This window comes from Parambassis ranga, chromosome 5 (assembly GCF_900634625.1).
Source record: "Parambassis ranga chromosome 5, fParRan2.1, whole genome shotgun sequence".
Taxonomy (NCBI): Eukaryota; Metazoa; Chordata; class Actinopteri; family Ambassidae; genus Parambassis; species Parambassis ranga.
In genome coordinates this window covers 27572658-27587362 of record NC_041026.1, presented here as the reverse complement: position 1 = coordinate 27587362, position 14705 = coordinate 27572658, and the positions used below count along the sequence as shown (strand labels likewise).

General features: G+C 43.7%; 1 protein-coding gene across 3 annotated transcripts; it reads left to right on the top strand.

Annotated features, from left to right (window-relative positions):
* The first annotated feature begins 1798 nt into the window (after nucleotides 1–1798).
* Nucleotides 1799–13102, top strand: znf831 (zinc finger protein 831). Of its 3 annotated transcripts, none has more exons than XM_028405670.1 (5): nucleotides 2461–2536; nucleotides 2633–2853; nucleotides 3292–7510; nucleotides 8949–9217; nucleotides 10417–13102. In XM_028405670.1, exons 2-5 carry the CDS (start codon nucleotides 2668–2670, stop codon nucleotides 11119–11121), a joined length of 5379 nt encoding a protein of 1792 aa, XP_028261471.1. In that variant the 5' UTR covers nucleotides 2461–2536; nucleotides 2633–2667; the 3' UTR covers nucleotides 11122–13102. The 3 variants fall into 3 exon arrangements, with proteins under 3 accessions (XP_028261472.1, XP_028261471.1, XP_028261470.1); XM_028405669.1 differs by having other exon boundaries at nucleotides 8940–9217; XM_028405671.1 differs by lacking the exons at nucleotides 2461–2536; nucleotides 2633–2853 and adding an exon at nucleotides 1799–1926 and having other exon boundaries at nucleotides 8940–9217.
* Nucleotides 13103–14705: the final 1603 nt, after the last annotated feature.

Here is a 14705-nt window from a genome sequence, read left to right as displayed (position 1 = left end):
CAACACAAAGCATGCTCTCAGTGGACCAGCCTGCAGTTGCCTTGGAGACCAGCTAGAGTCTGTAGCAGTGAAATAATATAAAAAAGTATTTGTTTGCTTTCAGCAGTTGTCATCTGATAATTGCACAGTCAATCCCACACAGTGACATAATGTTCACCAAACATGGCTTTCAGCACATAGGAACATCAGAACATCTGAAAGATGAAAAAAAAATGTTTCATTTATTTATATAGAAACCAAAAATAGCATAGACAAGGAAGTATCAAAACTGCAGTTCCTCAAGTGGCCACTTCAGGCTGCCTCCAAAAGCAAGTAAATTCCCATAGACTGCAATGTTAAATTTCCAACTCCACCACTTCCGCCATATTTGGTAATTAGGTGCAGCCAATATGGTGACACCATCGGGCATAGTCTCCAGCACCAGTGCTCAGGGAAACCTGTTGTTCACAGTCTATGATTATTTTCAGACTGTTTCGGCCTCTTTCAGCTCATTTTGTTTTGGTTTGATTACACACTTTGTTTACATTTCCACACAGAAACTAACGTGAACATTACACCACTTTCCGAGCAGCACACAGCAAACACACAAAGTTAACACTGAGAAGACAGATCATTTTACAGTACATTGGAGATGACCAAAAGAAAGCGAGCAAATATTGACCTGATATATGTATCACGTGACCCCAAACACAAACATTTATTTCAATAATAATATCCATATCATTACCTTTGCAAGAGGATGATGTTATTGTTGTGTTTACAGCTTGCACTGCCCCCATGTGGGCTAAATATAATTTAATCCAGGTTTAAAAAAAACTAATACAGTTCAGTAACAGTACATTTGTATTGTAGGTCACAGCATAATTTTCTTACAGACCATGCAGTGTGAGGCCACCCGCAGTGTATAATTGTCACTGGTACTGACACCGATCATTTGGTGGCAGCGTGGACAGATAGTGGGTCACAGTGGGTTGTAATGTTTTTCCGAGGCCACATTTCCAGTGTAAGTAAACAAAACAAAAAGACATTTTACCATGTTATTTGAGAAAACCTTGTACCTTTTGTTTATCTGTTGAGCAATAAATGTATATATAAATTAGAGACGGTATATTAAAACAAAACAGCATTATCATGAAGGCAGCACAGTGTGAACTGGTGTACCCTGAAAATGATACATACTGTATTATGGGGGCTGTGGTTGGAGGTGGGAATTTTGCTTCAGCCACTCACAACTCATCCATTTGTTCTCTGCCTGAGAGAGTGAGAGCAGCGCACGTGCAGCCAAGCAAGCTACATCAACATTAGCTGCACCCATGTCTATGTGGGTGTATGAAAAACGGTGTGTGGGAGGAAGTAGGCAGGTGGGGAAGCGAGTATATAAGTGAGCCAGAAGTCAGGTACTGCCTCAAACTGTTGATGGGAAAGTCAGTCATTCAGCTGTTGAAGGTAAGCTTGCCTTTGTCACTGCACTTCCCCTGCAGGCTGTTTGCTTTCACTTTACAGCCCAGCACTTGTACTAGCCTTAAATCTTTCCATCTGTGCTTGGGGGGGCCCTTGCCGCTCTTTCACTCCTGCTGATCTCTCTGTGTAATCTATGTTTTCAACTTGTCCTCCGGAAGTCTTTGTTTGACAGCCACACACCCACCCACCCAGCCAGCCAGCCAGCCAGCCAGCCAAAGCAGCCAGCCCCGCTCCTTCCCTCACTCTCCTCTCTGCCTCACCACTTTCAGAGTGCATCTCCTCTCTCATTTGCATTTCTTCCGCTTCCTTGTGACAAGAAACAGTTGATGTCAAAGAGCCGTGAGAGCAGATCAGATTGTAGAGGAGCACACAGTCTGGAAGGCAGAAATGTGCAGGTACACTGAAGATGTCGTTGTTCAGTGTAGACTGGATAATTATCACTGATTAAAGTGTGAAGCAAAGACGGTAAGTGACTTCTGCTTGATTATTATCTGTCAACTGTTGTGCCTGAGTTTTGGCCTAGTTACAGCTTGTCCTGGGTTCCTAGTCTTTTTCTTATAGCGTATGATGGCAACACTGGCAGATATTTCTCTGTTCAAACTTGATAGAAATGACATTAAACAGATGGATAAAAGAAACTTACATTTCTCATCGTCAGACAAAACCAGCAACATCTCCTTTTTATTAATTTACACTTTGCTCTTACTTGGAGCTAAGATGTTTTTTTAGTACAGTGTGACCTCTAGTTAAACTCATGGATTCCACTAGGGACACACACATTTTATACTAGCTACAGATGCCTGCAGAATGAAACATCACTTCACTTTTGTATGTGTATGACATATTTACATAGCTATTAAGGAAGTGAAAGCAAATTACGGTAAATCGGCAGCTCTAAAAAGAAAAGAAGTGCGTAAAACACACTCAGTCAGTGCTCCTTGTTCTCTGAGAACTCAGCTGAACAGGATCACACACAAACTTTCTTCAGTTCACAGCACCGCAAAAAGTCTCCACCGTGGGCGTGCTCGGGCTGTACGAGCAACAAAAGAGTGTGCACCATGACAACTGTACCACTGTGGGTGAATTATGCAAAATCACATGTAGAAGCCTCACAGCAACAGGAAATGAAATTTGCTTGCCCTAATATGCATCATTTATCTTTTTCATGTAGGTGGCTTTATGCTTTGATTCGATTACTGTGCAAATATGACAGTCTGTCAGGAAACAAAGCCGCCACATGGCACTGTGAACATCAAGCGGATGCCATATAATTGGTGCCGACTGGTGACAGGGGAAATAGCTAATGTCAACAGACACATTTCATTTGGGGAGATGAAAGCTTCTGATGTAGTGTTTGAGTATCTGGTCTCGCTCCCTCGCTCCTCTCCTGATGTGAGTCACTCTCCTACATCATCCCCTGTTTCTCTCCTTACTGTATGTCTACATTCCTCTTCATGTTTTGTCTCATGCTGCCACTGGCTGTACACAGAACACATCTTACACATCTATGAGTTGGATTCCTGCTCACTTTTTTGGTTCTGCAGAATCATTGCAAAAATACATCTCCCTGGATTTTATCTGCATGCAATATACATAGATTATTAGTTTGATTGCTGCAATTTTTAGCTTTGCAGCATTGCAAAATGCTAATGCTTTATTAGCCATGTGGCCTGCCAGGTACTGCGTATCTGTCATAATTTACTGCTTTAGTCTTAAAATATTCATATTTTTGTCTTCAAGACAGAAATGTTTCAACTGAAAACAGACAGATTTGCATCTTTTGAGTAAAGGCAAAGCAGAGGTCTAACACAAACTGTTCTTATCTTACAGGTAATTAGAGACCTGGCACTGGTACATCACGACAGCAGCAGTGTTGCCATGGAGACTGGCAAGCCGGGATTGGTGAGTGCTCCAGTACACATCAGCTCCGTTGCAGCACAGGCAGAGAAAAGGATGGACACCCAGGCCCCGCTAACGGCTGTTTACATCCACACAGTGCCTGCTCTACCAGTGCAGCCTTATCCTCAGCCTCCTGCAGCTGCCCCTGAGCCAGCCACACTCCATCTGGCCATGCCTCCGCTCTACTCCAAAGAGACGCTTCCTTTTCTGACACTCCATATTGCTGGTGGGCTGCAGTCTCAGCCGGGATTGAGTCTGGCAGCTGCCGCTCCTGCAGCCAGACCCAAGTCTGCAGGAAAACACGTGTGTTCCTACTGCGGACGGGACTGCATGAAGCCCAGTGTGCTGGAGAAGCATCTTCGCTGCCACACTGGGGAGCGGCCTTACCCCTGCACCACCTGTGGCGTTTCTTTTAAGACTCAGAGCAACCTTTACAAACACAGACGCACTCAGGCTCATGCACGCCTCTCGTCTGAATCAGAACAGAGCAGCTTGGACAGCATGTCCTCCTCGAGAGAGACTTGTACTTCCAGTTTGTCTGTGGATGAGCGCAGTGAAGAGTCCTGCAATATGGAGAAGGACACCACAACACCTGCTGCGGAGAGCATCAGTCCAGCCTCTGTAAAGACTCAAGGTTTTGTCAGTGAGCACTGTGAGCTGCCCCTCACAGGTCATATCACAGAAACAACTGAAAAGATTGAGGAAAAACTGCAGGTGGAAAAGGAAAAAACTTATCTGACTGTTAATCGACATCTGCCCCTTCAGAGACAAGAGGCCACCTTATTCTCCAAACAGTGGGAGAACTCTGCATCCAGAGGGAAGTCACAAAGTCATGAGAGTACGGACTCTGGCTTCAGTGAGAGCAGTGATCATTACTCGAGCCCTGGCAGTGTTTTACCTGACCACAGTATGGATTCCCTCAGTGAATCCAGCAAAGAGCATCTGGAAGAAACACACACGCCTTCAGAGACAGGCCATGGTGGACAGGAGCCAGGTGACACTGCACGAGAGCAGGAGCATAAATCTCTGGAGGAGCGCATCTCTAAGCTGATTTCAGATAATACAGCTGTTGTGGAGGACAAACAGCTGGAGAATGTAAGGCCAAGGAAGACGGTTCTATCAAAGCAGGGTAGCATTGACCTCCCAATGCCATACACCTACAAGGACTCCTTTCACTTTGACATGAGAATCAGTCAGTCTCAGAATTCTGTCTTACAAAGAAACAGAAAGCCAGGATTGTACACATCTGTGCCCACTCAGCACTCCTGCACTGTGGAGCATGCCCCCTTAACCCGCAGCAACTCCCTCCCATTCAGCGTTACCCTCCTGCAGCCTGAGAGAAGCAGCCCGACCTCCTCCTATCAGAGTGATTATGTAACACTTGTGCGGAGGGGAAGTGCTGGCCAGCTCAACCCAACAGGTTTTGCGATTAAGCCTGTGAACCAGCACTCATCCACCCATCGCCCACTGGTCCGGCAGACAGCCGTAGACTGCAACCACGCAACAGACGGTCTCTTCACGAATTCATCTGTGGAGGAGGCGTGCACCGGCAGTCTCAGCTGCGATGGAGACGGCGGTGGCATTTGTGGAGAGCCAAGCAACAGAAAGTTCCGGAGGAAGAAAACACAGAAGTTTGCCTACAACAAGTGGTACATGTACGGGGGAGGAACGTTTAAAAAGCTCTACAATGCTGAGAAAAATGATGATAACAGTGTTATCAAAGGCAGGAAATGTTCCACAAACCCAGAGCATGAGGCTGTTCAGGACCTACAGAAAAGGTTGTCAGGCGTGCATAAGGAGACAGTGACAACAACAAGCACAACAATAAACGTACGACACCCTACCTGCCCTCCGGCCCATCTATCCCTTTTCTCTTCTGTGGATCTGAATCCACAAACCGCCCAGATTAATCCATTGTGCAGCCCTCTCAAGGCTCCACTGTGCAGAAATCTCTCTTTGTCAATTCTTCCATTACCTTCTATTGGATCATTAGTTAGTCACATGTCAGACCGGGGCAAAACAGAGACTAGGAGGTTGATTCATGAAGAAAAACACACAGACTCCACATCACAGGTTTGTGGAGCTCACATTCCCTCTGACAGGAAAAAGCAGAGAACTGATGACAAAATAATTTTGGAGACTCTGGAGATGGAGACTGACTTAAACACACAGACTCATCCACCTCCCTCTGTCACTAGCAGTTCGCCCCAACAGGATACAAACCTCACTTATGTTAGCCTTCAGAAAAATCCACAACATTCTCACCTCAAAGGAGCCCTGTTCCAACCCTTCATAATAAATGCAAATACATTGTCTGTTAGCACCTCAACAGCCTCCTCCATCCCCTCCCCTGCCAAGAACAGCTTCCTGCCCAAGTACCAGCTCAAGTTACCTAACACTGTTGAACCTGATTCAAGTCTTTCGCCTCAGGTTATGGATAAACCCACAAGCACCGATGGCCGTGCTTTCACCTCTGCTCTTGCTGAGCAAACTATAGCCTCTGTTACAACTCGTGAAAAAACTGGCAAGGACCCCATCATTTGTAATTCTGATGTCACACAGACGAGTGTTTTCAGTTCCTCTGAAGATCAGCATGTTTTGTCCTCCACAGTCACAACCCTTACGCAGACTGAAACATCACGACTCAGTCAAAATTCATCATCTTCTCTAGCTGTCGTGCACAGGCCATTTGCAGCAACCACGATAACCACTAGCTGCCTACATGATTACAGGCCAGGATTATGCAGCACACTGATTCAACCTTCAAGACCTGCAGCCAGCTCAGCAATTATGCATTTACCCAGACCTGTTGCACCTGTGGTTGCAAGCCTTCCTGCTACACTTACCATAACCACCACACATAATTCAACATCCGGTGCTGCTGTAAAAGTCTTTTCACAAGATCAGCCTTACATTAGCCCCAACCCTCCTTCGTCACATACACAAGTCCCAGTGTCATCATCAGGCCTTTCAAACACTGGAAACAGAGCACCTGTTGGCCCAAGCGCCCCAGTTGTACCTTGCCATGTCATACAATTCGACCAGGTGCAGCCAGCTGCTCAGAATGTGTTTCATGTACAGACAGCAGACCTCCAGATCTGCCTCCAGATCATATCTGATGAGCAGCTGGCCCTCATTGAACCCCAAATTGAATGTCCATCAGGTACAATCCATTCACAAAGGGAAGGCATCCAGAACAAAGCACACAGCTTTGGCACCGTGGGGAGTACTAGTGTGGGAAGGGACAATCCACAGTTAGGACATCAAACAAAGATAGATAAAAGTGAGTCTTTGCCCACGATTCCCAACCCTACAGCATCTGTACAATTTGGGAAAGTGGAGACAACTCTTCACCTAGCTGAACACAGTAACTCCTTACAGGCTGTATCATCAGCCGAATCTATTCCTCCTGAAACTGCAGGCCTGCTGCTACGCCCACACCAACACAGTCATGTAACGCTGGTCACAGATACTGAGAGCTCTGCGGGTGATGTTATGATATCAACTGCTGCTTCACTCGGAGGTGTAAAGTCAGGAATGAGCCAAATTTCTGAGGGGGAACAAGCTCTTTCTCTGAAGCATTGTGCCGAAGAACGACTTTTGGCAGACAGGAGGGTCAGCCAAGGTGGAATAGTCACACTCTGTGGCCAACACAAGCTCAGCGTGAGCTCTGTTTCTCCCAGCACAGCAAATCAGAATAGCATGAAAAGTGAGAAACTGGGCACAGAAAGCCAACACAAACCTAAAAATCAAGGACTTTCATGTAATGTAGGCACAATGAAAACCAAAGATGAAGCCTTGGCGCACAAAAGAAGCAGCTTAGAATGTGAAGAGTGTCTCAGTCAGAACCCTGAAGCAGCAGACACTGATAGACTCAGCGGGTCTTCATTTTCCATCAATAAATGCAAAGCTTCAAGACAGCTGGAACCACAGGCATCCATCTACTGCAATCAAATGGAACCTACATCAAAACATGTGAATGTGGGGTCCTCAGAGAATACTGTGCCCTCATTAGAAATGACTCCGTGTAAATCACAGCATGTAATCAGCAAGGACCACACAGAAAAACAACCGGGTCAGCCTACCTCGGGGTCGTCTAACATCCAGGTGGAAAGACCCAGAGACATTTCATCTCCAGCTGTGCCTGCAGGTATGTATGATTCTATTTTTTTGGGGGGGGGGGGGGGGGGGTTATTTCAATATGCAGATATGAAAACCGTCACTGCTCTACAGTAGTTGTCTACTCCAGTCTACTCCAGTCTACTCCACTACGTAGTTGTGCAGGCAGGCCTCACTGTTTCTAACACAAGGTGGCAGTAAATGATCACAGGTTGCCAGAGGCCAATCCTCATACGAACCTGTTTTTTCACATACAGAAGAATCTCTGACATCCACAGTTGATGCCTTTATGCTATTTTTCTAAAGTAAGCCAGCATTCTATCAGGAATTTTAATTAAAGACAGAAACAATCAAATGTTGCTTTGCATACAAATCTTTCCACGGTACAATACAATAACTAGTCTGAAAGTCCATGTGGCTTCAGTTTCAACTGTTATTGTCCTTAACGCTGTGACATGTGAGCTGCCCCCAGGCTTTCGCACAGATCTGCCTGCAGTGTCCTGCACAACATGAAAGTGTGAAAGTGTGTAGGTCCCATCACAATGCAGATCACCTGCATTCCCACATTTTTGAATCAGAGGAGAACTGTTTCAAAAGACCACCCTGGGCAGCTGCCCTCAGTCACTTCTGTTGTCCTGTTTTGATTTGTCACTGCTGACACAGGAGCTCACACACATTTTCTACATGTAAAGGTATCCTTTTTTCAGTTATCTCTGTCAAGTGATGGCTAGTATCAGTAGTGCAGGGACATTTATAAAGCGGTCAGAAGAGGAGGAGGAGGAATAAGAGGAGGAGGGTGGTGCTGGTCAACATGGGTTTTCTGAGAGCTGTGCAGAGTTTGCCAGACCAAAGAAATTCTAGAAAGTTTATGAGCCCATTTGTTTTTTTCCTTGAAGACTGCTGTTACCCTCCACTGGTTTGTCCATGTGCATATATGAATCAAAACAAATATATTACATAAAGTGCTACTACACACTGTTTTCTTAAAAAGCTTAAACCTGCCTGCTGCTTTGTGACTGAGTCTACCAATTCATATTGACATACTGGTCACTTTAGCCATTATGTTTTTGCTTGTTGGTAGCGTGTCCCAGCCACCTTGTGTTTATTTTTGCGTGACTTGTTTTTACAGACAGTATATGTCACCTCAGCATATTTAACATGCCGGAAAGAAAGAAAAATTAGTAAAACACATGAAAATGACAGTGTCTGGTTTATAAAGAGAGCTGCAGCCATTTGAAGAGAGAGTCAGTAAGCTCTCACTCTTACTTCTGTGCCATTTCTAGGTGAGATAGCTGAGGCCTGTTAGCTCCAGATAAACCTTAAAATACACAAGAGAGACTATTCTGTCCTTAGTACTTGCAGCAAAAACATTGTAGGGGCACCTGACTGACAAGCGTTAAAACTGTGGATTGAGTGTCCAAAAGAAAGCAACCACATCTCATTTGTTTTTCTTACTGGAGGGCATTTAGAGGCATCCTCCCTGCCGGGATGTGCAGCCCAGAAGGAGCCCCAGACACAGGAACATGTGGGGACTCCTGGCCAGCCAGACTGGAGGCCAAAGCAGAGCCAGGAGGCTGCAGAGACAACCCCCCAGTGTTTAGAGGAGCAACCTGGTGGTGGGGTGATGACCGGAGAGGATAAAAACAGTAGGATCAACAGAGACAAATTGCATGGAGAGTGGAGCAAGATGGAGTCAAACTGCAGGAGCATGGCTTTACCAGAAACAACAAAACCAGAGGTGAGACTGAGAGAGTTACATCACTGGTCACTGCACACACACAGACTCCATCTTTTAGTTTAAGTGCATTTTATTGAAAGACTAGACTGGCACTTATAGGTGAAGAAGACTTTATTCACCACAAGGCAGTCAACCATGTCACATATGGAACGTGGTAGATGTCACATATATAAAGGTTTTAATGGTATTTCTATAGACCTCAATGGACGTGCTTTAGGGGAAGGAATTGACTCCATTAGACAGCAACAGCTCTTTTTCAGGTGTTGAGAGTCGTTACCATGGAAATCAACACCTGAAAGATGGTGTTTTTTGAAATCTTGCCTTGTCAGTGCTTCGATATCAGTTCATCATGTGACATATCTTGATCAGTGTTATTGACAGAGCTACCTTTGTTGTCATAAAACTAACATGAAGATTGAGATCAACATATATAAGGATGTAAGTACGTGTTGTCCAGCACTGCCTTTAAACCTTCTCCAACAAGCTGGAAGACAAGAAGAACAGCATACAACTGACTAAAAGAATGTACAGTATTCATTCAAATCCAGCCATTCTCCATTCTCAATATGTTTTCTTGACACTACCAAAGGTTTTCCACTAATCCCTCACATACACAGGCTGTCCTTATCTTGGGATCATGTGGAAGGTTTCAGGAATGATGGCTTATTACATCACCAAATTGTTTTTCATTTTTACCAAGAAGTGATCCACCCATGCCAGAATCAGTGTTCCTTCCCTCTCATGCACAGTAAATATTAAGCCCTCCTACAAAGTGTCAACAAAAACAACAAAGAGTGACATTTACATGATATGACAGATATATATAACAAAAATGTACATTACAGAGTTGCAGATTGTGAGAAGTAAATTATGTGGTTTTAATGTGCCTTTTGCCAGCGTTTAAGACATCAGCACGCTGTTATAGCAATACCACAACGAGGCAGCTGACAGCAATTACGCTGGCAAAAGTCTGCTTTTATAGAATTTCTTCCAATACATTTCAAACTTTGGGTACAAAGAATAGCTGTAGAGGCCTACCGACCTGTCCTGCACTGATTTTTATCATTCACAACTCAGAGGACACATTAAGCTTGTGGTATTTGAGCAATGCAGAAAGCAAATGAGACAGATCAGAGGAGGGAGGACAATGACTGTATTATCAGATGGTAATACTTCTCATATTCTTCTTTTATTAACAGGGAGAAGACAGAAAGGTCTCCTGGGTATCCGGGCAGCATCTTCAGCATCTTTCCCAGACACACTCAGGAATGTCTGAATACCCTCCACAGAGCCCTCAACAAGCTCCAAGCACGTCAAATAACATTCATTTACCTGCTAGCAGCATCCAGACTAGCCTTCTCAATTTGCCACAGCCCCAACAGGAAATCAGCCACTTCTATATCCCGCAAGAAAACTGGGAAAGCAGTGTCACCCATAACCAACAAACACAGCTCTTCTGCGATACAAGTCGACATTTAAAAACAACACAATTAACAGAAGATGTTTTTTCAGGAGCTGAGTCCAGTCTTCAAACGTTCTCACAGCAGGACCAAAGCATTATCAATGTTATAGCAGGTAACAGCAGAGCTGATGTTGGAACATTATCCTACTCTAGCCAAGTGTCTCCAGCCTGCAGAGCTGGACTATCAGGGTCACCGTCAAAGCCATTTACACACCCAGAGCCTGGAGATAAGCACGACTCTATGGACAGAGCCTCAAACGACTTTATGAGTCAGAGAGATGTTACCAACAAATACCAGTCTTTCTTCATGACTGGCCCGCTCCATGGCTACCAGCCTGCTGAGTGTCTAACCAGTGGACTGAGGCCTGTGCAGAGCTGCCAGGACAACACTGAGGACACCAGCAGCAGTGATGACGAAGGGAAGCTTATCATCGAGCTTTAAAGGGAAGGTCATCAAACACACATGTTTTTTTTAAAGGTTTTAGAGGAGGCAGAACTAATATCAATGGCTGAGTTAAGTCAGTAGATGGGGCCACATGAGTAAAGCCAAATGTATCTAAACATGAGAAAGAAATAAGAGATTACAAGTTCTAACATCAAAAAGGTCATGCTGCATTCATTTTTAATACAGTGTAGCTGCTCGTCTCTTTGTCTCACTGTCTGGAATTCCAGTTATGAAATCTCCCACGTGGGAAAAAGCCTGCAAGGCTACAATCACTGAAGATTACATCCAATAACCAACAAGACAAAAATGACCTGCCAACAAACCACAGCAGCTATGCCAACATTTGAAACTCAAAAACATTGAAAATAAAATGTCATGCCGAGATGTGTGGCTACGGGTACAGTTAATCTACTATACACTTTGACACACCTAACAGCACCATTACATTTTTTCACTGTTACTATTGTGGGTATGTTTCAGAGTGCTCGCAAACTTCACAACACCTGGTCCTTTATAGTGTTTAATGTTACATCACGTCTGTGCTATAGCTTCAAATGAACTCCCTAGTGTGACAACCTTGGCTAAATAATTCTGTATAATAACAGCGCTATATAAACTGACACTGAAGTTGGAATAAATTAGTAAGTATTAATAAGTTGGCCTGCAGACATATTGTATGAAGGCACTATGACATGTTGAGACTAGCTAGCAAGCAACAGAATGGTGCAAGAATGAAGGAGTTTTGTAGGCAAATCCAGAAGTTCTCCTCATCCTATTCTCAAAACAACATCATTTTAAAATGTGAGTCACACGTGAACGCCACCTTAATGATATTTATAATGGTCAGAAGAAGAAGGCTGATGGTGACAATGAACTAACATCCCAGCTGCATGTCACCCCCACTAAACCCCTGACCTGGTCAGTGTGATGCCGAACAGCCTCTGTAGTCTCAGTAACTGTTGTTGCTAACAAGTGGTCACTATAGCAACCATATTTTTTAAGTTAAAAAATTTAATTACAGGGGTTGTTATCTCTAGCATATTATCAAGGGTGTAGATTTGCTTTTGACATTGGTGGGGACCTAAGATTCGAAAAGAATTTAAACCTTCCTGCAAGAGGGGATAAAATCGATGGTGGGGATGCGTCCATTTCGTCCATGCTAAAATGCTATGACAATACAAACAAGTATAAAACATGAAAATCACGTGAGCGTTATGTTATTTCATCAAAAACACATTAAAAAAAACACTGAGATGAGGGAACAGGAAATGCTAAAATGCCCCCCCCCCATCTTAAAGCCATTTTTAAGTTATGAAAGTATAAAAACTGAAATAAGTTTCCTTGCTCAGATTTAAACCGGGATTTGTTTTATGATAGCCGCAGGTGTGCTAGTCTCACATTACTCACTTCCTCCTGTCTTTTTCTGCCTTTGCCATGTGGGCAGGACAACCACAGCTCCTTCTGCTATTTAACCAAAACCAAAGATATTACTTTCTGCCCCGAAGAAATGTCCTGTCACTTCCGTTCCACCACACCACACACACACATATTTTACTATAATTTGTGTCTTATCTTCCCACACAGACTCTCTCTCTCTCACAAACTCAGTTCTCAGTAACCTTCCCAGACACCACCTGTTTGTGTGAATCATGTACACATGCTGCCAGATATCCATTAAGTTGATCTCTGCTGTCAATCAGATAACCCAGGCGAATCAGCATTTGGCTGGGGGTGCATTAACCTCTTCTCAGTCTGGTTTTTCTAATGAGTCAGCAGCTGTGAACAGGAAATGTGTGTATGTGTGTAACAGTACTGTAGATAGGTTCACAGCTATAGCTCATGCTAACTCGCTTGTCACTCCTCAGATCATAAACCTGATGCGTGAATGTAGTGCAGATCGAGCTTCATTAGCAGTGCATCTGTTCAGGCCTGTTTGGTTTGAATGTGCTGTTTGACACATAGAAATTTTTTTTTTATTGTGTTACAGATAGTAATGTTTGTTTTGTTTTGATTTCTAATTTTATATTCTCTAAGCATAATACAACAAAATGCTCAGATTTATTGCATTTTTTTTCTGTTTTGAATCATTCTAAAAAAAATGTAATAAATAAAACGTTACCTTAAAATCATCATCCTGGTATATGTCACTCCACACACTGTTGTGCATGATGGACACACCAGCAGGTGGCCACACATTTCTGACTGAGGTGAAGTATTTGACCTCTGTTGTCACCAGGTTATTTGTAACCTCACCCTGGTTATATGATCCTGGCAGCACTTAATCAATAGTTGGCACTTAACCTTGACAGCTCAATTAAATGATGTCTGTTTTTTTAAACATCACCATGGTTTAGTTTGGTATCACTCATGCATTCTATAGTTACACCGTGCAGGATCAAGGTCTAAACTTTTTTCATTGTAATCTGCAGAATCTGATAACATATGCCTGAGATTGATTTGTCTCAAAATATGTTGTTACAACCTTTAATATTACCATACAAAGACTGCACTAAAAACACCTCAAAGTCAGGATCGCCCCAGTGTCATTTGATCCTGATGAACACACATAGTTGAAATGACAAAGCGACTTGGGCTGACTGAGGTTACATGCTAAGATATATGAGGAGAGAGAGTAAGCAGCACCCCCTGGAACTGACAAATGAAACCCAAGCAGAAGTGACAAAAACTGCAGTTGCAGATGACTAATCACTAAGAACCTCCACGTAAAGTAGAAATAAACACATTACAGCCTTGTAAAAAACTTGATTTTAACAAGATAAAGACTTGGACTTTCATATACAGTGGGGAAAAAAGTATTTAGTCAGCCACCAATTGTGCAAGTTCTCCCACTTAAAAAGATGAGAGAGGCCTGTAATTTTCATCATATGTATACCTGAACTATGAGAGACAAAATAAGAAAAGAAAATGTAGAAAATCACATTGTAGGATTTTTAATGAATTAATTGGTAAATTCCTCAGTAAAAGAAGTATTTGGTCACCTACAAACAAGCAAGATTTCTGGCTCTCACAGACCTGTAACTTTTTCTTTAAGAGGCTCCTCTGTCCTCCACTCGTTACCTGTATTAATGGCATCTGTTTGGAGTCGTTATCAGTATAAAAGACACCTGTCCACAACCTCAAACAGTCACACTCCAAACTCCACTATGGCCAAGACCAAAGAGCTGTCAAAGGACACCAGAAACAAAATTGTAGACCTGCACCAGGCTGGGAAGACTGAATCTGCAATAGGTAAGCAGCTTGGTGTGAAGAAATCAACTGTGGGAGCAATTATTAGAAAATGGAAGACATACAAGACCACTGATAATCTCCCTCGATCTGGGGCTCCACGCAAGATCTCACCCCGTGGGGTCAAAATGATCACCAGAACTGTGAGCAAAAATCCCAGAACCACACGGGGGGACCTAGTGAATGACCTCCGGAGAGCTGGGACCAAAGTAACAAAAGTTACCATCAGTAACACACTGCGCCGCCAGGGACTCAAATCCTGCAGTGCCAGACGTGTCCCCCTGCTTAAACCAGTACATATCCAGGCCCGTTTGAAGTTTGCTAGAGAGCATTTG

What these genes read in the sequence shown, in the direction of transcription:
- znf831 (XM_028405669.1), top strand. Translation starts at nt 2,668, where the DNA reads ATGACAGTCTGTCAGGAAACAAAGCCGCCACATGGCACTGTGAACATC. An exon ending in TCCCTCGCTCCTCTCCTGAT is followed by an intron (nt 2,854 to 3,291) that starts GTGAGTCACTCT and finishes CTTATCTTACAG; the next exon opens with GTAATTAGAGACCTGGCACT. An exon ending in CAGAAACAACAAAACCAGAG is followed by an intron (nt 9,218 to 10,416) that starts GTGAGACTGAGA and finishes TTTTATTAACAG; the next exon opens with GGAGAAGACAGAAAGGTCTC.